Source organism: Equus asinus, chromosome 16, assembly GCF_041296235.1.
Source record: "Equus asinus isolate D_3611 breed Donkey chromosome 16, EquAss-T2T_v2, whole genome shotgun sequence".
Classification (NCBI taxonomy): domain Eukaryota; kingdom Metazoa; phylum Chordata; class Mammalia; order Perissodactyla; family Equidae; genus Equus; species Equus asinus.
The window spans coordinates 32,253,537-32,277,946 of NC_091805.1; the positions used below are offsets into that span (position 1 = coordinate 32,253,537).

The 24,410-nt window shown below is 37.0% G+C and overlaps 1 protein-coding gene across 1 annotated transcript in view; it reads right to left on the minus strand.

Moving 5' to 3' along the window:
• The window catches only part of DPYD (dihydropyrimidine dehydrogenase), a 768,359-nt gene that overhangs the window by 243,727 nt on the left and 500,222 nt on the right, over positions 1 to 24,410 (minus strand). Inside the window, exon 16 of the mRNA XM_044748877.2 lies at positions 21,060 to 21,143. Within this exon, the coding sequence (XP_044604812.2) occupies positions 21,060 to 21,143 (84 nt within the window). The remainder of the gene's footprint in view (positions 1 to 21,059; positions 21,144 to 24,410) is intronic.

The following is a 24,410-nucleotide window of genomic DNA, read 5'->3' on the forward strand; positions in this document are numbered from 1 at the left end:
CTTGAAAAGAATGCATATCTGTTGCTTTTGGATGGAATGTTTTGAAAATATCCATTAAGTATATCTGGTCTAACTTTTCATTTAAGGCTGATGTTTCCTTATTGATTTTCTGTCTGGATGATCTATCCGTTGATGTAAGCTGGGTATTAAAGTCCCCTACTATTATTGTATTGCTGTCTCTTTCTCCCTTTAGGTCTGTTAAATGTTTGCTTTATATATTTAGGTGCTCCTATGTTGGTAAATAAATATTTACAAACGTTAAATCTTCTTGTTGGATTAACCCCTTAATCACTATGTAACACCCTTCTTCGTCTCTTACTACAGTCTTTGTTTTAAAGTCCATTTTTTTTTTTTTTTTGTGATATAAGTATAGCTACTCCAGTTTCCTTTTGGTTTCATTTGCATGGAGTATCTTTTTCCATCCCTTCGCTTTCAGTCTTTGTGTGTCTTTACATATAAAGTGTGTCTCTTGTAGGCAGCATAAAGATGGGTCTTATTTTTTATCCAGTCAGTCACTCTGTCTTCTGATTGGTGAATTTAGTCCATTTACATTAAAAAGTAATTACTGATAGGGCTGTGCTTATTGCCATTTTGTCAATTGTGTTCTAGGAGTTTTTGTATTTCCTCTTTGTTCCTTTGTTCTTCTCTTGCTCTCTTCCTTTGTGGTTTGATGATTTTCTTTAGTGGTAGGCCTATATTCCTTTCTCTTTCTCTTTTGTGTATTTATTACAGGATTTTTGCTTTGTGGTTACTGTAAGGCTTAAGCGTAATAACTTATATCTATACCTGTCTATTTTAAGTTTATAACAACTTAAGTTTGATTCCATTCTAAAGCTCAACATGTTTACTCTCCTCTCCCACATTTTATATTTTTAATGTCACATTTTACATCTTTTTATCCTGGGTATTCCTTAACTAATTATTGTAATCATAGATATTTTTACTACTTTTGTCTTTTAACCTTCATACTTGCTTTATAAGTAATTAATCCACTACCTTTACTATAGATTTACTCTTCCAGTGCAATTTATTCTCTCCTATGTGTACTTGTTACTAATTAATGCCCTTTCTTTTTCAGCTTAAAGAAGTTCCTTTAACATTTTTTGTAAGGTCAGTTTAGTGGTAACGAACTCCTTTAGCTTTTGATTGTCTGGAAAACTCCTTCTCCTTCAATTCTGAAGGATAACTTTCTTGGGTAGAGTATTCTTCATTGGAAGTTTTTTCCTTTCAGCACTTTGAATATATCCTGCCACTCCCTCCTGTCTTGAAACATTTGTGTTGAAAAATCTGTTGATGGTCTTATGAGGGTTCCCTTGTATGTAACAAGTTGTCCCTCTCTTGCTGTTTTTAATATTCTCTCCTTGTGTTTAACATTTGACATTTTAATTATAATGTGTCTTCTAGGGTTTATCTTATTTGGAACTCTCTGTGTTTCCTGGATCTGGATGTCTATTTCCTTCTCCAAGTTAAAGAAGTTTTCAGTCATTATTTCTTTAAATAAGACTTCTGCCGCTTTCTCTCTCTTCTCCTCCTGGGAGCCCTATAATGCAAATGTTAGTCAATCTGATGTTGTTCCATAAGTCCCTTAAGCTATCTTCACATTTTTTCATTCTTTTTTCTTTTTTGCTGCTCTTATTGGGTGAGTTCCACTGCCTTGTTTTTGAGTTGACTGATCCTTTCTTCTGCATCTAGTCTTCTGTTGAACCCCTCTAGTATATTTCTCAGTTCAGTTATTGTATTCTTCAGCTCTGTAACTTCTATTTGGTACTTTCTAATACTTTCCATCTCTTTGTTGATCTCACTGTGTTTATCCATTTTTATCCCTAGTTCAGTAAGCATCTTTATGACCATTACTTTGAATTCTTCATCAGGTAAATTACTTCTTTCTGTTTCATTATGGTTTTTTGCTGAGGTTTTATCCTGTTCTTTCATTTGGAACATATCTCTATTTTCTTCATTTTGATTGACTCTCTGTATTGGTTTCTATACAGTAGATGAAACAACCACTTTTCCCAGTCTTGAAGGAGTGGCCTCATATAGGAGATAAATCATCTTGTTCAGCCCTGCCCCTGCTCTTGGTCATCTCTCAAACCTCTGTGCTTGTCCATGCAGCCTACTGTATTTTTAATAGCTCCCAGTAGTTGACGATGTGCTAAGACCTGTTAGGGTCCCAAAGAGGAGGATCTCAGCACCTAGATTCAGGCTGACTGGAAGCTAGATCCTCACACAGCAGCTTTTAAAAACATGTAAATATATACAGTCCTGAGGGGACAACAAAAATAAGCCCCATCGGCCACCATAGCCAGATGATTTGGAGGTGTCCCCCAGGTGGCAACTGCAAAAACTGGGGCTCCAGACAAGTGTATATTTCTTGGAGATAACAGTGAGCGAGAGAAGGGCAGAGGGAGAGTGCCAAGATGGTGTCCACAGCCTATGTTCCTTGAGAGCAGCTCCATAGGCCAGTAAATGTGTGCCAAACCTGAAGCCTTTCCCTCAGTCTGAAGCTCTAGGACAAGCAAAGTGGCCTCCTTCACAGAAAAACTGGGGTTGTGTCTCTGTCTGCCATCTGGGCAGTACCCTGTGGTTGGTAGCCTACCAAATACTATCCCTTCAATTGCTACAGTCCTATGGGACCCAGGAATGCAAGCCCCTCTGGTTACCAGAGCCAGATGATGAAGGGGCATCCCTTGCGTGTCAGCCAGAAAAACCAGGCACCAGATGTATGTAAAGCTCCCCTCCAGGAGACCCTGGCACTCTGGCACATGGCAGAGAATGAGTGGGAAGATAGTGCCTGCCCTCTGAGGTCTCTGGAAAGGATTACAGTCAGCCCCTAGATTCACGTTTAATTAGAAGCCTGCCCTTCAGGCCACAATCATGATGATTAGCTAATTGGCCTTCTTCACAGAAAGACTGAGCTCCCAGATCTGTTGTCTCTTGCTGTGCCCTGGGGGTGGTAGCTGTTTAATAACTCTTTCTCCATTGGTTACAGTCCTGTGTGATTGATGAGCATAAGCCTTACTGGCCACCAAAGCCAGGCTATGCAGAACAGGTCCCCTGCCAGCAGTCCCCAAATTAGGGTGCAAGACACAGTATGTACTCCTTTCTGGTGACATGGATTATTACAGTCCCATGTGACCAAGAATACATGCAAATCCCCCTGGCCTCCGGAGCCAGGGAATGAAGAGATATCCCCCGGGACTACATCAAACTAAAAAGCTTCTGCACAGCAAAGGAAACCATCAACAAAATGAAAAGACAACCTAACAATTGGGAGAAGATATTTGCAAACCATACATCAGATACGGGGTTAATATCAAAATATACAAAGAACTCATACCTCTCAACAACAAAAAAACTAACAACCCAATTTAAAAATGGGCAAAAGATCTGAACAGACATTTCTCCAAAGAAGATATACAAATGGTCAACAGGCACATGAAAAGATGTTCAACATCATTAACTATCAGGGAAATGCAAATCGAAACTACAAACAGATATCACCTCTCTCCCTTCAGAAAGGCTATAATTAACAAGACAGGAAACAATAAGTGTTGGAGAGGATGTGGAGAGAAGGGAACCCTCATACACTACTGGTGGGAGTGCAAATTGGTGCAGCCACTATGGAAAACAGTATGGAGATTCCTCAAAAAATTAAGAATAGATCTACCATATGATCCATCTATTCCACTGCTGGGAATTTATCCAAAGAACTTGAAAATACAAATGTATAAAGACCTATGCACCCTATGTTCATCGCAGCATTATTCACAATAGCCAAGACTTGCAAGCAACCTAGGTGCCCGTCAAGGGACGAATGGATAAAGAAGATGTGGTATGCATACACAATAGAATACTACTTAGCCATAAGAAATGATGGAATCCGGCCATTTGTGACAACATGGATGGATCTTGAGGGTATTATGCTAAGTGAAATAAGTCAGAGGGGAAAGTCAAATACCATACGATCTCACTCATAAGTAGAAGATAAAATAATGACAAACACACACGTAGCAACAGAGAATAGATTAGTGGTTACCAGAGAGGAAGTGGGGAGGGAGGAAGGTGAAAGGGGTTATTAAGTACATGTGTGAGAGAATGGATTGTAATTAGTCTTTGGGTGGTGAACATGATCTACACAGAATTCAAAATATATTACTATGTACACCTGAAATCTATGTAATGTTATGAACCAATGTTATTGCAATTAAAAAAAAAAAAACAGAGGTATTCCCTGGGTGGCAACAGCAAAATTCAGGGCAGCAGATGCGTGTAAACACTCCCTTACTGGGAGACACTGGTGGTCTGGAGCACAGCAAAGGGAGATGCAAAGATGGCACCTTCCAGTCTCCAAGCCAGGAAGAGTGTTCCAGCAGGCTCGTAGGTGTGTGTGTTAAATTAGATGCCTGTCCTTCAGGCTGAGGTTTACTATAAGCAAGTGAGCCTCCTTCCCTTTAAGTCTGGGCTCCATCGACTACCTTTGTGCTGGGCCATGGGGCAGGTGAGTCCGAGCAGCAGGGACCCTTTAAGAGGCTTTTCTCAGGTCACGATTGTCTCCTGGACCTTGAGATGCAAACACCGCTAGTTTTCAAAATTGGATGGTTTTGGGGGCTCATCTCCCAAATGCATGTCTTAAAAGCTGGGGTACCCAATGTGGGGTTTGAACTCTTCGCTCCTCAGGGAGAAGCTTCAGGTTTTGAGTTCCCTCCCGACTGTGGGCCGCCTCACCTGGGGTGGGGTTTACAGCAAGACTGTGTCCCAGCCTCTCCCACCCACTTTGATGTGGTTTTCTTCTTGTTTGTCCAATGCGTAGTCATCACTCCGCCAGCCTTTAGGTCTTTTTAGAGGAAATTGTTTCATATGTGGCTGTAGACTCAGTGTGTCAGTGGGAGGAAGTGAGTTCAGGATCTTCCTACATGGCCATGTGAACCAGAACCCCTGGAAATCTCTTATTCTTATATCAAGATTCAAAGCGAATTGATACAACCCGGCATCTTCTCACAAGAGGAGCCATGGAGCAGGGGTAAAATGTGCAGGCCTGCAGTCAGATACGCTGACTCTGAGTCATGGCTTGGCCATTTGCTGGCTACAGGATTTTGGACAAGTTGCTTAACCTTTCTATGCTTTAGTTTCTTTATTTGCAAAAATAAGGATAATGGTAGTACTAGCTCAGCGGGTTGTTTGAGAATTCAATAATATAACCTACCTAAAATGTTAGCACATTTCCTGATATATAATTAACTCTCAAAAAATGAGAGCTATTTGTTGTAGCAATATAAGCCAATGGTACAAGTTCTTATCAAAAGAAGTGATGATGATTCTAAGAGAATCAGAAACCACGAGACTAATTTAAACAAGAAAAATGCTAAGTAAGCAAAAAGAGAAGAAAGATATAATTAAAGAAATAAAAAGATAAAGTTTAATATGAGAAAAAAGTTTTAAAATTCAGAGAGATGAATGCGGTCTCAGACCTGGGCACCATTTCTCCTGAAAGCTGGGAGAGAGAGAGGGAAGAATGACAGGGAAAGGTGACAAAGAAAAAGAAAGGAAGTCATGAGGAAATTGAAATCTACTTTTTAACTAAGTAAAATTAACCTTTATTATAATACTGGCCAGGGTATTGGTAGTAACAAGGAAGAAATTAAATACTCAAGTCATAAAATTTAGTCCAAAATATGTTACTTAAACAGCTTCCTAATCTGAAGTTTAACACTCTATACATCTTTTTTTTTTAAATAATCTAGCCCTCTAAATTTACCTTCTTTCTCTCTTTTTATGTTCACAATTTATACTGGAATGTGGGTTGCCCATAACATTTTTGTATTTGCTCATTTATATATGACTGGACACCTTTTGTAGGCTGGTATCCCATTTGACAAACCTAAGGTGATCTAAAAGTTTTGGGTAAAAGGGCCAGTGAAACACATTAACTGATAAATTATTAGTTTATTTTTGAAGAGGTTGTTTTTAAAGATGACAGGTTTGGTATTAAAACTGGCACTAGTTAAGGCACAGGAAGACCTGAGTTTGAATTATTAATGATGCTATAGGTGACAAAATCAGGAGAAAATAAATTAAAAACATGCGACAATTGTTTTGGGTTGTTTTATATACTGATTTTAACATATTAATCATTTACTCCAGTGTTTATGTCATAAGTGGAATCTCCTTGATAAAAATGCAATAAGAGATTCAAAAGAGACTAAGATTGTTGACTTTATAAAATTAGGGCACTATGTCAAAAGCATGCAAAATAAGAAGCAATGCCTTATCAAGGCAGAGCCATCTGGTAATGATATGAATGAAACTCTATAGGGTGACCTGGGTGCACTTAATACAAAAGTTAGTTTTGTTTGGTGGAATTGACTATAAAAGCCCTGCCCTTTAGGAACGAATCTGTGGGAGGTTCCTGAATTTATCTTCTATCCTGTCACCAAAAATATTTTCCCTATGACATGCTTTAAGAATGCAAGTGTCCTAGTTACCACTTTTACTTAGTTACTTTCAGTCTATTAACTCCCTTTCACTTTTACAACTATTTTTATAGTTTTTTATATTTGTTCTTCCCTCTGCTCTTCTTCCAACTAAGAAGGAAATAATTAAAATTTGAAGAATGAAATATGTGAGAGCCTAACATGAGCACCTACTGCATCTGGAAGCCGACAGGACAAGACTTACTCGTGTGGGTGCGTAAAATGACCTATATTACAAGTTGGAGAGTTTACTCTGAAAGCCCAATTGGTAAAAATAAAATAAGCAATGTTATTCCTGTGGCATTTGCAAAATTATATTAAAAGGCCCAGTGTTTCCTTTTTTTTTTTTAAAAAAAAACCAACATAGGAAAAAGTTAAGGGGCAGAACTCAAAGCAGCAAGAAAAGAGAAAAAGTCATAGAATGAAGGAAACACTTAACCGGAATTTTGGAGACCTAAAGAAGAGTGGAGAGATTAAAAATGTAAAGGAAATACAGAGATAGAAGAAATCACTTAAGTGGTAGAAAACAGTAATTTAACTTTTTTGAGGACTGTAGCAATTCTTATTTAGAATAACAACTACAACAAAAATAAAAGCAACAATCATCCCGGAATACAATAAAATAAATAAAAATAGAGAAAGCAAATATAAAAACATAGTAGGGATAGAAACAGAAAATCAAAGGTGATTCAGGAAAAACAGAATTAGAAGAGAGAAATTTTATAAAAAGAGAAAATAAGCAGGAAAATAAAGGCAAACAGAGAAAAAATATTTAAAAGGAACAGGGACCAAATACTGTGAAAGGAAGAGTTTAATTGTTGATCTTGATTTAATTCACTGATTATTAAGTATACATACTAATACAATTAAATTCAGCTATTGGAATATTACAAACATCCACAGCCACACCAGATGTGAGTTTGCCGTTCTGTTTGTTTTTAACCACAGTACAAAAATGGGACTGAAGATGTTAACACATTCTCGAGTGTTCGCTGCCAAGGACATTTGAGCTTTCTAATCCAACAAAGTGAATTTAGACAGAAAAAGTCAAAAGTTCTTCATAAATGAATCTAAACAAAAATAAGGGTGCTAGGTCCAAAGGGATCAAGGAAGAGAAAGTGGCAAAGGCAGGATGATAAACAACAACATATATGTATCTGCAGAAAGAAATTGGCAATAAGAGACATGACCAACTAAAGAATGCAAAAAAGCAGAACAAAAGGGATGGCATCTGGTGTCCTCAACACCTGCACAATTCCTGCCACATAACAGTCACTCAATTAATAACTAGTGAATTAACTGAATCAGTGGATGTTCCAACTAGCAAAACGATCTTTTCAGGCTGTGTTCATCAATGGAAAAACAATGAAGGAAAAAAGCAGATAGGTAGATTTACAAGGAATAGTGTCAAAAGAATTGCTGCTTTGGAATAACAGACACACTCTTGAAAAGATGAAAATACTGAATAATCTGAAATTAGGAACAAAAACTAACAGATTCCATGTGAATTGATCTACAGGGAAGAAATAGGTTTATACTGTTCTCAAAGAACTATCCTACTGGTTGATTTCAGCGTATTTTATTGCCATCAGCCTTGGCACTCCTCCGGACATGTGTTTGGGATTCTTGGAACCAAAAGGAACAGTACATACAGTAACGCACACCTACCCTGAAGGGAAAATGACAACCACATAACACCATGTAAAAGAATGCCGACAAAAAGAGAATTTGTTTTTCTGCATTCTATGAGACAATAAGGAGAAAGAAAAGTAAAGCAAATGACTGTGTGACAGAAAAAGAGAATGAGGCTCACAACACACAAGACCAAGAAAGGGGGTGGGGGAGCCCACGAAGGCAGAAACAAGGTAACAGAAAGGACAAAACCAGCAGCAGAAAGGAACTGTCAGACACAAAACCCTCAAAACAATAGATAGGAAAAAAAGAAACAAGATGACAGGAAAAGAGCAGCATGGAATCTAGTAAGAAAAAGAAACAAAAATTTCAAATAATGGATTTTCGAACACTCCTGCTGTTCCGCCAGTGCATTGTGTCACGGACTCACAGAGCAGTGCGTAATTTATTACGGTCACTCACTGCCAGGCTGCTATAAAGGGCAATAGCTATATGAAAATACTCCCCACCGCAGGATGGCTTAATGATCAACCCTTTGTAGAGGGGTAGGCTGTGGAATGGCCAGCGAGGACAGAACCACTTATGGGGCTGGATGGCGTTCTGCATATTTAGAGTCCTCTACCATTTAAGAAAGGGTGAATGAACTCTCAGGGTACGTCTGTTGGGGGGTGGGGGCTCACCCCTCTTCAGCTTCTCCTGAATAATCACCAGCTCTCAGGAGTAGTTTCTTCATGCCCAATATCACATATTGCCCCTTTTATGGGAGGGGTGACGTCAAATTTAAACAAAGAATAGATTTTAAAAATAAAAACAGACCTTGGAAATTAACATTCATAATTGGAAAATTGCATTATATTTTAATCATGTCTGGAGATTTAAAAAATGCTGCTAGGGTTTCTCTTTAGAAATGAATTTGGATACAGAAAAAATCAAAATCACATACAAATAAAGATCATCCAAATCGTTTTTACCAATCATTTTCAGGAAACTGGCCTTTTCAGTGATATTTATATAGAGGAGCTTCCATTACTTCTACAAATAGCACTATCTTCAAACAGAGATGCATCATTAAGATATGTATCAATAATTTCTACGGTTAGTAAAGCCAAGAACTACTTCTTTAAAATTCTTCTTTGAGAGGCAGCAGTGCCTGAGGTTAGGAGCCCAGGTTCTTGAGCAAGATGGTCAAGATTTGGCTCCTAATGCTGCTGTTACTCTCCATGTGACCCTGCCACATTACTTACACTTTCCATCTCTGGGTTCCCATCTGTAAAATGGGAATAAAAACAGAAAATACATCATAGAGCTGCAGTGAGGATTGCATGGGTTAGACCCTGGATCAGAGTCTGGCAAACAGTAGGAGCATGGCAGGTATCAGCTATTGTACTTGCTCTTAAATAATGTGTGAGGGGACATTCGGGGGGGGGGGGGGTTGTAATCTAGAACCATCTGCCATTATGTGTTGGGCATGGAGACAGGTGAAAATAATGTCCTTAATCCCACTTCAGGCCAGGCTGAGGCAGTGCATTTTCTTTCTCTTCTCTCACCCTGGGAACAGACTTTGTTTATACAGGATAGCAAGTTTGCAAAAGGAAGTCACAGTCAGCTATTTTGAAGTCTTTCATCCTCCAAAGTCCTATAGTAATATGTAAAAAATATGCTCATTCCTAAAAAAAAAAAAAAAAAAGATTATTGTGTTCTAGAGGTGGAATATTTGAAAACAAGACAGACTCCTGTCCAGGACACAGGGAACTATGAATAATATTTATATGTGAGTAGCATGTACTTCTGGACAAACATATTTAGAATGGATTCAAGACACGAATTGGAGAAATCAGACATATGAAACCTCAAATGGTTAAGGTGGAAAGAAAACAAAAAAATCAGAACAAAGTATTGAGACTGGTTTTAGAGGGAAGAACAATGATTTGAAATATAAGTTCTGAACTCATAAAACATCAAGAACAGCTTAACTGAGTCCTATTCATAAACCACTCTGCTCAGGATCTTCTCATTGCCAACGGCCCAAGAAAAACACTTTGTACAAAGACTTAATTCATTCAATTATTCATTCATTCATTCATTCATACCTTCAATAACCCATCCAAAAATTATTTACTAAACCTACCATGTGCCAGAATAACATTAATCCTTGGAGATTCAACATGGTGGAAGTCACTCTAGCCTCGGTTTCTTTATCTGAAATCTGGAGAATGTTCCATCTTCCCCCTCAAGTTGACTGAGGAGTAGATGTGATCCCATGTGTAGAAATACCTAGCACAATTCCTAGAATACAAAGGCCACTAAGGGAATAAATTCAATTTCTATTCTTCATAAAAATCCTTTATGAATTTATCTTTGGATATATCCATATCGTGGTAGCTCTACTGTTACTGTAGCCATCTCAAAAGTATAATTCCTTATTTACTACCTACTGGGAAAACTCTATTACCCCTTATTTATCCTAAACCTATCATCTCTCTATAAAGAAAGGATATCTAATATGTTTAATATTCAAAATGTATTATGTGTAGGTTTTTAATTGTTTAAAATAAACGTGGCTCCATTTAAAACAAAGTTTTTAATAAGAGCTTAGTGGTGGGGATTGGAGAGAGTATACTGAAAATATCACAGTCACAAATATCAGGGGTGGAAAGGTGAAGATCCCCTCAGAGCTGGGATTAGGAACTACGGATTTGTCTGAGGCTAGGCCATCAGATGGATAAAGAATGCTTATCTGTCATGAGTAAGAATGAGTCACCCACTACACCAAGGAACAAAAAAGAGAAAGCTAGAAAGAGTGGGGCATTGAAGACATCACCTGCCTTCCTGGATCCAGACAATCATGAAGTCAACTTCAACCTTATTCCATCAGTTACATCAGCTAATACATCTGTCTTAGTTGATAATAGAATTCTTTCATCTGCATAAGACAGAAAACTAAGAACTATCTTTCCACTTGCTTCTTCCTCAAAACCCATAGCCAACTCATCCTCAAATCCTGCTGAATACTTTCCTTATTTTTGGCATATCTATTTCTCTATCTCTAAGCTACGAACCACCATTATTTCTTACACAAACTTCTGCAAGGGATTTTAGCTAGTCTTCCCAAGTCCATTCTTATGCACCTATATTCTATTCTCTCAAAATGAAAATATAATCATTATCATCCTCACCATTTTCACCATCCCACCCATCACACACACATGTACATGTACACACATGTACCCATGTACACACATATGTGCATGCACACACATATGACAAACCTTTTAATAGCTTTCCACTGTTGTTTGGATAAAATCAAAACGCTCAACAAGGCCTGACTTACAGGGTCTTACATAGCCTGATTTATGTTTTCCTTTCCAGTGTCATCTTGTGCCACATGCATCTGCTCTAAGCACCTCATTCTTCTTTTGTGCCCTTCAACATGCCTTGTTTCAACCACAAGGCTTTTGTTTCTTCTGTTTCCATCACCTGGAGTGCTCTAACCCACACCAATCATTTCACTTAAAAATCCTGTAAATATTTCACTTAACAGATCAAACATCACTTCCTTAAATAATCCTTCCTTGACTCTTCACAGTAGTCCAGAAACCTCATATTACATGCTCTTCAAGGATCATGGACCACCACTTCAGGGTTACTATGCCAGTTATACTTTATTGTTTGTAGGGTTATTTGTCCAATATCCGTCTACTCTCCTAAATGGAAATCTCTATGAGGACAGAGAACATGTCTATTTTTGCTCATCCTTATTCTCAGCATTTCAGAAATTCTTGGTACATGGTAGAGACTCTAAATCTTTGCTGAACGAATGAAAGCAGAGAAATATTTGACTATTTGGGGAGTGCAGTAAATACTTATTGGGCCTCTAGATCGTATTCCTCCTAAATAGAAAGGCTATTCTCTAAAAGTTTGAGACCTGGGTGATAGAACATAGGAGAATCAAGACTGAACACAGGAAAGCGGAATAAAGAGCAGACACTAGAAGTGAAGGAATCCAATTGTTCCTTCACATACCAAGTTCTCCCATATTATGCAAAACACAGTTATGGGAAAAACAAGAGTGGCATGCCTACTATGTTGCCATACAATTTCTGGTGTAGTCAAGAAAAGAAAAACATTGGCAAAGAAAAACTGGCAACAGAGATCTCTGTTCATTTGACAGAGGGTTGGAAATTTTACAAATCAGAGAAAAAATCTGTATGTTCTATTTTGATGAGCCATTAACACACTTTAAGTGTAACTAAATTTGCAACTTGATCTGTGAGGACTTTTAAAGCTGAATACACCCAGTAACAACAGACAGGGAGAGAAGAGTAAACACTCAAACTATCAACTCCAGAAAAAATAAACAGCAAATAATATGAGGAAAGAACCAAAGATATTCAAGACATCTCAAAGTGGCTAAAACCGACATTCGCGTTTTAAATTGATATCTCCTTAAACAAAACCTTTTTGTAAAGCATATATTTCTTCATCACATTGCTACTTAATAAAGTGGTGAAAGAACAAAGTTAGCTACAAAATATGATTCTCATTAAGATCTCTGCAATGTAATCAACATCAAGACAGGCTTCATGCTTGTGTAAAATCTCTGATTCCTAATAAGCACCATCTCTTTGTATTTAGGGGGTCATTATCGTTCTCTGGGAGTGTGGCTGCCAAATGATGGTAACAAAAGCCACGGTCTTCAATCTTGAATCGATACTCTTTGGCCGTAAAATGCCATGATTTTAATAAATCTATTTTCCTTGACTTACTTTTTTTAGGGGAGCTCAATATTTCCTTCTCTAGTCAGGCACATCCACATTCGTCCTTCATGACATTGCTCACCTCCTCCCCGCTGGAAGCCTTCAACTGATTGCACTCTAAAAGACTGCACTCTAAAAGCAGTCTTCTGCCCCAGCAGGAACTGTGTAAAAACTTTCTCTCTCAGGTAGAAGTTGCCTTAATTTTAAGGTCTTCCTGACAGTGGTGCCTCTTGTGCCTGCACTTGAATTGTCTTATTCATTATCCTCTTTCCTCATCTTGAACTCTGCTGCCTCCAAGTCTCCTAGCTCCGAAGTGCTTACTAGTTTTCTGGTCCAATCTTGCTTTTTAGCCTAATATGCAATATTCTTTACTCCTGAGTCTTTCGTGGCTTTTGACACATGACTCAGTCTTGTTTGTCAGTTCTTCCAATATTCTAGGCTAGTTGGATCTCAGGACCGAACCCTCCTTTTTCTTGCCAATATTTATATCTTAGCAATTTTGGTTTCCAACTTTGTCTCTGCTCTGCACAACTGATACATGTTATTCTGGTGTGACACTGCGCTATCTGAACTCTCTGGGGTATCATAGACTAAGATCACAGCCTCTCCCCACCTCACTCCCATGTCTCTCTCTGTAGGTTAAAGACATTTTTAATTTATCTTTATTCTATAGTCAGCAGACATATAGAAAACTCTGCTCTACTTCTCAAACTCACTGTGATGTGATATTTAAAAAAAAAAATTGGAAATGCTATTGCTGCTTTATTTGGGAATATAACAAATGATGAGTATACTAAAAACCACATTAAGTTTTAAAAATATATATTTAGATGTTTTTCCTACAACAATCCATCAGGTAGTCTACCTACTTGTACTACATATGATTTTTTTTTCCACTGCCACACAATTATTGTCCTAGACAAAAACAATGACACTCCCTGACTTAGAACTGGTATTTCAGTTAGATTTAAATGGTGTTACTTTCTACTAAAAATTTATAATTTTTAAAAGAAAGCAATCATTTTTATATCATTAACCAACATTAATAAGTAAAATAGAAAAACTCATAGAGAACCAGCTTAGGGCAAAATATTGGCAGTTACATAAATGCTTCTTACAGATCTCCTGTAGTTATCTACTTATCCAAGCACCCATGTCTAAGCAAATGGTTGAGAATTAAAATCAAATAAAAAGTTGGGCAACATAATATAGTATAAAGCAAATATTTCTTTTTGATTAGAGATACTTTTTCTCATAAACAAGTTGATAATTCATTTTAAAGTACTTCTAAAATTGTAAATGCCACATGGAAAATAGAAAGAATAAGTCAAAGGTATATGGATAATTTCAGTCATTTTTGCAGAAGCTTATATTATACCTCCATTTCTCACAGCTCTTTGTGAAATGATGTTATTTCACAGTGCAATTGTGAATGTGATGTCTCAAGGACTCAATCCACTGGGGCCAACCTATGCTATATTTATCCAATCAACCCATAGATCTCAAGTTCCAACTCTTCAGCCCAAACTTACATTCATCCATGATTAGAGCAAGATTAAACATCACATTCACGACAATGTGGCACTTTGCTACACGTGTCTTATAGCAGCTGGAGTCAGAGGGGTGAGAGGAAGAAAGAACCTGAAACAGAGGAGGTGTCGTGGGTAGATACTCAACTAGTATCAAAAAACAAATCTAACTCAGCAGTGATCCTCACCTTAGGTCCCCCAGGAGCGGTCAGAGAGGTCACTGTGGCTTTAATTTATTGTATTTTACCATTGGTAGGGTTCCCATATTCCTGTCTCTAACTTTTGGGATTTCTCATATGCCTGAGTTTCTGAATTTCACCCCTCTGCTAAATACAGCAAGTACTATGACTTGTCAGTTGCATTGGCTTTAAAAGCAGTATCCATATATTGTCTCCTCCATAGACATCTAACAGGGACCTGATCCAGGCAGGGCCGTGGTCATCACTCCGTGGACCCTGTATTGTGTGTGAGATAGAGGGTCTGTTAATCCAGCTGCTGGAGGAAGTTTTACTTCCCAAGGGAAATGCTAGCATATCTGGGGCAACGTGGTCTTCATACTTAGTTTTGGATTCTCTTCCTAGCAACAGACGTCTCCTTTCTGGCGAGGGTAAGAGCAATAATCTGTGGTTAATGTTTTATGAAAAATGTTGGCATGCTGTACCAGAAACGACTTTCTTTCTTTTTTTAAATAAGCATATAGAGTTTGTGTAAATTAAATTTGGACATAGAACAGATCATGAGGGAAATATCGCAATACTGCTGAGGGTGATCTTATTTAAGCCAATGCTTATTTTAAGATCACTAAACATTTTAAGATTTACCACTTTTAAACCTGTTTGTTCTTGATTAACTAAATTATCATGAAAGCAGGACTATATATGTATTTCCTGATGACAAAATTAATGTTAAGACTGTTTGAGTTGAACATTTATTCTGGGAGTTAGAAATTCTATGCAGAGGATGTGTGTAAATAAATGGAGGGGGGTGTGAGATAGTGAGACATAGCAGGTAATAACAGCAGCATCACCACCTCTATTTGGGACAGTGCTTGACTGTGAAGTTAGAGCGGTCTTCCCTCTGATGATACTATCATTTTGGAATTTTCCATCCAAAGCAATCATTATTGAAAAAATTGTGCACTATTTAGCAATCACTTCTACAAGGAAGGCATCCAAACCATTGAACACTGGGACTCCCTCAAGGACCAGGGAGATAATGCCCTTGTAACCTCTTAAAACTGTTAGGTAGGGGCTGGCCCCGTGGCCGAGTGGTTAAGTTCGCGCGCTCCGCTGTAGGCGGCCCAGTGTTTCGTTGCTTCGAATCCTGGGCGCGGACATGACACTGCTCATCAAACCACGCTGAGGCAGCGTCCCACATGCCACAACTAGAAGGACCCACAACGAAGACTATACAACTATGTACCAGGGGGCTTTGGGGAGAAAAAGGAAAAAATAAAATCTTTTAAAAAAAAAAAAAAGTTAGGTAAAGAAATCCAAATTCATTGACAGTGATTTAATCTCTAGGTCACCAGAGATTCAAATGAGAGTGTGCATCTAGTCTCCCTCCTTAATCCCATTCACAAACAATATATTCTCTTTTCTTTCTCAAGGAAAGTTTGGCTGATTGATAAGACATATACAGTTAATAAATTAGGTGTCATTTGAAATAGAATTAGACAGTTGATTTCTATTTGGATAATTTCAGTTGAAAAGATATGAATTCCAGGCAGAGGAAATAATAGTATGCAAAAAGGTACAGAGTCAGGAGTTCCCAGGGCATTGTACTGATTTATTCAGTTTGACTAGAGATTTGAATACACTCAAATGACACACAGGAAATACTGGACAGAGCACCAGATGTGGGTCAGTGACAAGGGCACCAAATGCTATGGGTCTTGCTAGTTGGTTATCTTAGGCTAAGGCAAATTAGGCACTTCTAGTCCCCAATTCCTTTCCTATATATAAGGGTGTTGGACTGGAAAATCTTTAAGGTTTCTCTCAGTACTAAAAGTCTGTGCTTCACTATGCCACATCATTTACTCAAGGCAAAGAAGTAAACAGCTTGTATGAGAAATAACTTAAGAAAAAGCTTTAAAAATTTATGTTTTCTGATGTCAGGGAAAAAAAAACATTTCAAGAGGATTATATAAACTAATGCTGAGAAGTCCTGTGGAGCATGCTGCCTCTTGATCTTCTTTTTTTGCCAAGTGGAAGATAAAATGGCAAAATAGGAAGGCAAGGCATCTTATCCCATACCTTCCACCCACAAGCCCCATCAGCTATTTTTCTTTTGGTAGCTGATGGGCGGGTCTAAGAATTAGAGGCATTGTTGGTTGAAGAAGACAGCCTAGAGACTCTTCAATGTCAGGAACCCAGAGGGTCAGCAAACATCTCGGAAAGGGTTGGTTTCAATATTTAAAGGTTGAATCAGAGAGGTACATAGTGATCAAATCCATGTTTGAGAATGAGCACTTAACCTTGGTCAAACGTTTGCTGCTGTTTACACGTAGCCCACACAGTGTTAAAAGAGCCTTAATTAAGCTCTAGTTCTTCCCTGCTGCATGGCAATGCAGGCCAAGTGTGGCCATGTCTTCCCATTATTTCAAGAGAAGTGAGCATGAGGATTTTTCTTTCAAATCCACCTATTTTTAAAATGTTGGTAATAGTTTAAAAAATGAAACAACCACAGTAACAACAGAAAGCTATTCGAAACCCATTCAACTCTCGTCTGAATGTGAGTTAGAAGGTTCAGCAGGATGAAAATAAAAATATTCAATATAATTGTAAAAGGACAAAAGAGGGTTATTCACTCAATGCCATAAGAACACACAGTATTTAGGAAAAGGAGAAGACCTCAAAGAGGTGCCATTTTATCTGGATTTTATAGAATTTATTGTAGTTCCGTTACATTAATAAAGTACCATGCTGTCACAGGAAACTCGTTTACATAGATTGCATGTAGAGAACTTTAAATACGAATCTTAAGACATCAGAGAAGCTCCCTTCCTTCTGGGAGACGGAACACCTACATAGTAGGTTCAGGTTAGCTTGTGTTTTTATATATTTAGAAAAACGGGAATTTAGAACTACAAAAAACTTGAGAGCTGACTTAGTCTTGCAGTTAATTTTCAGTTAATAATATTTAATGCTGATGTTGGAGTACTAATTTATTAGGAACTGTTCTAGGTGCCTTCCCCATATTCAGGCCCATGTGCTAATTAAAGCTCAGGCCTTGGCAGCTGCTGATCAGATCTGTGATCTGGGAAACATGGAGCTCTCAGGTTTTTGTTTTTTTTAATTTGTTAAATGGGATCAAAACTCAACCTACTTCAGGGGATTGTTGTACGAAGAAAGAAGAAGAATAATTTTTTTTCGTGTTGTGATATAACTCTGACTCTTTGGAGTCTACAGACCCAAAACTAGGGCATATATTTACCTCTGCTTGAGCATCAGGGTTACCGGGGGTACCGTTAACGAAAACGACAAAACCTGAAAGACGAGCAGGCTGACACACACAAGACCAAAGGTCTTTTATACATTAAGTATAAGATGTCTATTAAACTAAAGCCTTTTTAAACAACTGCTACTCAGATATTCATTCTTCAAATAAAGTAAAATATACCAAAAAAGTGGGCAGCATTGGTTGATGTAAAAATAGTTACGAATCACACATTGATGTTTACGAAGGCCAGAGAAAATGTTAAAGTGTTTTTCAAAAGAACAACATAATATGCATTCATTTATTTCTTTAGCTGATTTTGTTTTATCAATGTTCTTTACGGGTAGTTTAAAAATAACGTATTAGCCTACTACCTATAATGTTAACATTCACAGAATATTAAAGCTGGGAGGAGATTTAAATATCTTCTAGCTCAAATCTCATGTTTTAGAAAGGGAAACTGATGCTTCAGGAAAGTAAGTGGCTTGATGTAAGTAAGTGACATAGATGGTTGATGGAAAGAATAAGTTTTTAAAATTTTATATGAAATTTCACTTTGCGGGAAATACACAATTCAAATTCTCAAGGTAAGCTTGAAATTTTCTTTATTTCTACAAATTCCATAAATAAATATGATGTCTATATATTGTTGAGTAGAGATTATAGCCTTCTCTGTTCATAATTTCACAACTTTTTGTCACTTATGAGAACATTTATAAAGAGTTTAACTATATACATATATAGTTAATTTAAAATTAGGTGTAAATAAAGACAGTATTTTTCACTTATTAAATATTTGTGAGAAAATATTTGAGATAAAGGAGGGAAAAACAGATGTTTGGAAATGTACTGAACTATGATACCCTGCCTCTTCTTAAGGTGCTGAAAATAACCACTAGAAATAGAGAAAGTACAAGACAGTCTCTAATAGATAAATGTCCTAGCCATGGAACTAATGTAAGTTTGTTTCATTCATGAAGCAAACATTTATTAGGCTCTGGCAATGCACACAGCCCTGTGCTTGGCACACAGGGAGCTTTCAACAGATGGAATGCAGGATCACACTGTAATGGGGAAGAGGAATTGGCATGACTCCTCAGTCTCCCAATACTGAGTACAAATTCCCCATCCCACCAACTTGCAAGTGTTCAAAACTATGAACCTTAGGGAGGGAGGGAGAGGCAATGGTAACAAGAGGTAGAGAAAAATGGATGGAGAGGAAAAGAAGAAAAAGCCACAGATGTGTTTGTGGCTCTAAAGAGTCAGAGTTTAGTAACACTTTTTTTTTTAAATGCAGTAATATTATTTTTCCCTCCATTTAAAATATCGAATATTCATGTGTCCTGAGGCACAGTAAGTATGTTGAGGAAAAATGATTAAATTAGCTTTATTTTTCAATTATATAATTTACAAGAGGATATAATTCAAAAGAAAATTTCAAAAGCTGGTTAATAGGAAGAATTGGTTTCAGTTTTAGAGTTCATAACTAACAAGTGAAATGGAAACGTTCCTAAGTTTCCTTCAGCCGAAGATATCATGGTTTTCGGAACATATGTCTTCCAAGAGTTTTAGAAAGCTTAACGATAACTTTACTGCAAAATTTTAGCACTTGGCATCCTCATTCAGCCGAAATCTGTGCAAAAATTTATGTGGCTAAATGACTCCCCAGAGAGGATACACCTAAGACTCTTAACAGCTGGGTAAGTTCAGATGTGTTCAGAGAGCGAAAGCCTACTCTAGAAAATAAACTCAAGATGGATTTGGGCAACATTTTCGAAATAATTGTCATTTTTGTGGGAAAAATATACATATTAAAATGCATCCTTGTTTAAAAAATTAGTCAATAGATTTAAATTTTACATCGCTGATTTTATCCATTACTGAAAAATATTTGGTTCTGGAGTTTCAGAGACTGTAAAAGGGATAAAAGGAGAAATTTGACCACCTCAAGTGTCCTTGACACCTCAGGTGTCCTTGTAGAAGCCATCTTCATTTTAATCAAGTTACACATCTTGACACCCTGGCTGCTGTCTAATCACGTGACTCATAAAAGTCAGGATTTAATAAAATGTGTTTCCCCTCCCCTGGGTAATTCTGAGGCTTGCTTCTGCTACCACTGCTCCTACCAGTAGCTTCTGCTACTGATGTTCTGGGTAACCTGTTGTGAGTGGAACAGAGGATAGACCTGAAAAACATTTGACTAGGCCCTCCTTTCCTGCTGCGACAAAAGAACGGTTTCTTCCTAAGTCACAAATCTGTTCTGAATGTTAATTAAATATTTACAAGGTACTTTAGAATCCTCCCTGAATGCTAATATGAAAACAGCAACCTATGTTCATTAGAACAAGCAGAAATTTTTGCCCTTCCACATTAAGGGCCTCTGGTCTCTGAGTTTAATTCAAATAATTTGATGATTTGAAAAAAAAAGAATTGAGTACCTACTATGTACAAGGCCCTGTGCCAGATGTGGAAACAAAAGTAAACTTTCCAGGACTAGGAAATTTGTCATAAATTATAACATTTCATATTATTTAATTCACATCATTTCTCTCTGGGCTTAAAAGGTAAATTAGATGAAAAACACTCACCTTTTTAGCATTAAGCTCTTACATTGCTCCTTAACATACAACACTGTATCTAGTTACATAAAGATGCAGTATTTTCTACATATTAACATATATTTCCTTATTTTATTCATTAGGTTTTTGAAAGTATTTTAGCATGAAGGTTCCATTTATTGTATCCAAAAATAAAAATAGCATCAAAGTCTTTTCGCAACTCCCAAAACACAGTTAGGGAATAATGATCATATGCTAAAAAATGTAAAATGCAATTTGTGCTGTGCCCCATTTACTACGAAATCACTACGAACAATGCATTTTGTACAGTATATGGCTCCAGGGAAACTGGATCAGCATCAGGAATGAATAAAGAACATTGCATTTGAAATCAGCTAATTCTGCTTCAGCGCTTTTAAAAACTATTTGTTATGATATTACTTCCTGTCAAGCACATAATGTGATATTTTCCTCAATAAAACTAAACAGTTGCTGTAATTTCAGCTTTCCTCATTTTCCACTTTTTAAGCACTAAATATTTAAACAATGCAGACCTGGAAGTCTCAAGCCAGTCATCTGATCTGCACATCTCCTTGCCTAAGGTATAGTAACTCTCCATACAGGGGCCTGTTCTGTCACACAGACATACGCGGTGGCAGCTGTCGAGGTCCTTACCTGCCCGCAGGCCAGGCCCATTCCTCTTTCTCCCATGCCATGTGGACATGATAAATTTAACTCCAGGGCATCTGCTCCAGAAGCCTTTAAGATGTGGAAGGAAAATGAAAGAAAAGACAAGACTTTATTTGTGTGCTGATATGCTTTCACTGTGGATAATCAACACAGGTCACATTTGTCAAATTTTGCCTATTCTGTTTTCTGCATCACAGCTCTCTGGTGAGGTGTAGTCCAACTCTCTCCAGTTAGAGTGTGTATAACAACAACAATAATAGCAACAGCAAATATTTATTAGGTGCTTAGAAGGTGACACTCACTGTTCTAAGTGTTCTATATTTGTTCTCTCTAATTCTCATAATCCTAGGATTATCAGAATACCAATTTTACAGACAAGGAAACCAAAGCACAGGGGGTTAAAGAACAAGCCGATTATGAAGTGACACAGTAGAGATTTTAACTCAAGTCTGTTTGACATCACATTTATTCTGCCCTACACTGCTTCAATTTTTATAGAAACAAATCTTACTAATTCCAGATAATTGGTACTGGAAGTAGGAGCGCAAAGAAAAATGTAGCAATAGCACAGAGGGAATGAATGAGTAAAATTTAAAATGCTTTTAACTGAAAATCAATTTTATTGTATTCAAAAAAGTCCATGACAAGGGACATAAAGTACAGATAGTTTTGTCTTACTTTAATAATTAAATAGGATCCTTTTTATTTAACTCATTAATTCATTAGTATACAAATGGGTCCTGCAAAAATGAACAAAATAGTTCACTCTAAACATTCTATTTAGAATAGCTGGAGAAACAGAATTTTTGAGAAGTCTGCGAAAAACAGTAAGAATAAGCAAAACACTTTTTTATAGTTTAATATAGTAATTTGAGGGATGGGAGTAAAGCAAAGCATTCAAATTGAATTTTTTTTTTTTTTCCTTAACCTAACTTCTTCAGTTTCCCCAACGTCACAAATTTCTTTTTAAGTACGGTCAACCAGAAGCTTCAGTCAACTTCCATAATATTATAACATGTCAATTGCATTATGCAAAGGCTTAAAAAAAAGTTCACTATTCTCTAAATATATCGAGCCTTTCTTTAGGCCAAGAGCTGTTTCTTCAAGGTCTCTCTTTTCTTCCTAATTGTTCAAGATTTTACCCCATTTTTTCCTGCTTTATGAATTTTAAGCAGGACCTCAACAAACTTATGAATTCTAGTTAGCTATTTCTCAGTCGACTTTCTTGCCCATCTTTAATCATTAGCGAGTCTGCTTTTTCTTCTGCATCTTTGTGCCAATTCATTTGATCATTCAGCCTGTTTTCTAACTTGGTTCCATTACTGGTTTTGCTTCCCTAATTGGTTTTAAAATGCCTTATGTTATTTGAAAATTGCCATGAATCATGCTACTTTTTTTCTTGCTGGTTTGGTAGTGAGCATGGAAAAGCACAGCCTGCTAAACTCTGAGTTCCAATCCCAGGTCGGCTAAGGAATTTGGGGTGCCTTGGCCAAGTCGGCTAACCTTCATTGTCTCAATCTGCTCAAGTGTAAAGTGTAGATAATATGACCTATCTCAAAACCATGTCATGTGGGAATTACTCACTCAATTAAAAGACTGTATATTGAAATTACATACAATATTACACTTTTCTTATTATTTCTTAGTTATTACAAATATTTCCTTTAGACTTCATTTAGCTGAATTGCAGCAATTAATAGCAAATCAACTCAACACTATTTTAGATTAGATGAGTTTTAGGTGGCATTTGTATACATATGTATTATATATATTTCCTAAAATTTCAGTGCAATCTTATAAGAATACCCATGGTAGCAGATAATAATAACGAGCATTTATTGAGCCCTCATAATATTGTCAGGCACTCTACTAGGCTCTGCTTTGTAGTAGGATATATCATTATTCTCATTTTACAACTGATAAAACTGAGATATAAAGAGTTAAAGTGACTTACCCAACATCCCACAGCTTGTTGAAAGTAGGGTCTTGAACCCAAGAATTTTGAGTCAAGAGCCTGTGTTCTTACTCACTATTGTAACTTATTCCATGACTAGAGTTGTTATAGTATGTTAAAAACAAAAAACAACAACATCCTTAAAGCTTCTGAACTTGAAGTAAAATTAAAGTCTTGTAAAAACACCTATTTAATTTAAAGTCTTTTCAGTGACTAATTATTAAAAATTTACCCAGTATTATACATATATACAACCATTAACCCACCAAACAAACTCGGAAAGACCTTTGAATGGCACCTAGGCCTCAAAAACTGAGATAAGGCTGCTCAAGGAGACACCAAGAGATGGGGAACATTTATTTGGCCTCTGCTTGAACATTCCTGTCACAGGATGTACAGTACCACCTTCAAAGGCAGTTAATTCCATTTCCAAGCAACTACAACCATTCAAAAACCCTTAATTGCTGAATTAGCATAAAATGTTAAATTAACTGAAACTGGGCATGCATTCTGACTCCTGTTAGTCACAAGCTTTTTAGTGTAGTCACTTAGCCCAGAGTTTATTCTACTTCACCCAAATGGTTATACGATAAAGTAATCCAGGGAAGGGAGTGACATAGAAAAGTTGCTGTTTCTAATTTCATACATTATGTGTTTATCATCCATTACCTCTATGAATTAGAATGTACACGTTAATAGCATAGACCCTGAAGCCAGATTTCATGGATTTGAATCTCACTTATACCACATACTAGCCGTGTGAACTTGGGCATATTATTTAACTACTTTTTGCCTCAGTTTCCTCATCTCCAAAAAGTAGAAAACAATAGAACTAACTCCTAGGGTTGTTCTTGTAAGGTATAAATAAATTTGATAAAAGTAAATGACTTAGAACAGTGCCTGGACTGTAGTAAATACTATGTAAATGTAAGCAATTGTAGTAAATACTATGTAAATGTAAGCAATTACTATATCTATCTATCTATCTATCTATCTATCTATCTATCTACCTACCTACCTACCTGTCTGCTTATCTATCCATCCATCCACCTATCCAAATAGAATCTCTGATTTGCCATTCTTTGGCCTTGATCTGAGGAAGGATTTAAAGTAATTCATGTTGCACTATATTATCTATACCTCAGGGGGAAAAAAAGAAAAGAAAACTATTCTGAGAAATTCTCAGAATAGTGCTAGCAGGATAGTTTCTAAAATTCTCTGAATCACTTTAGAAAAACTCTCCGAGAAACCAGGGTAGCAAAATCACAAAACCTTGTACCTTATATACAACAAAATCCAATACAAAGCTCTTCCTCTTCTCCTTTCCTTACCCCTCCCTTACTTCCTGATCAACGTAGTTGTAAAGTCATTGGATGGGGCAG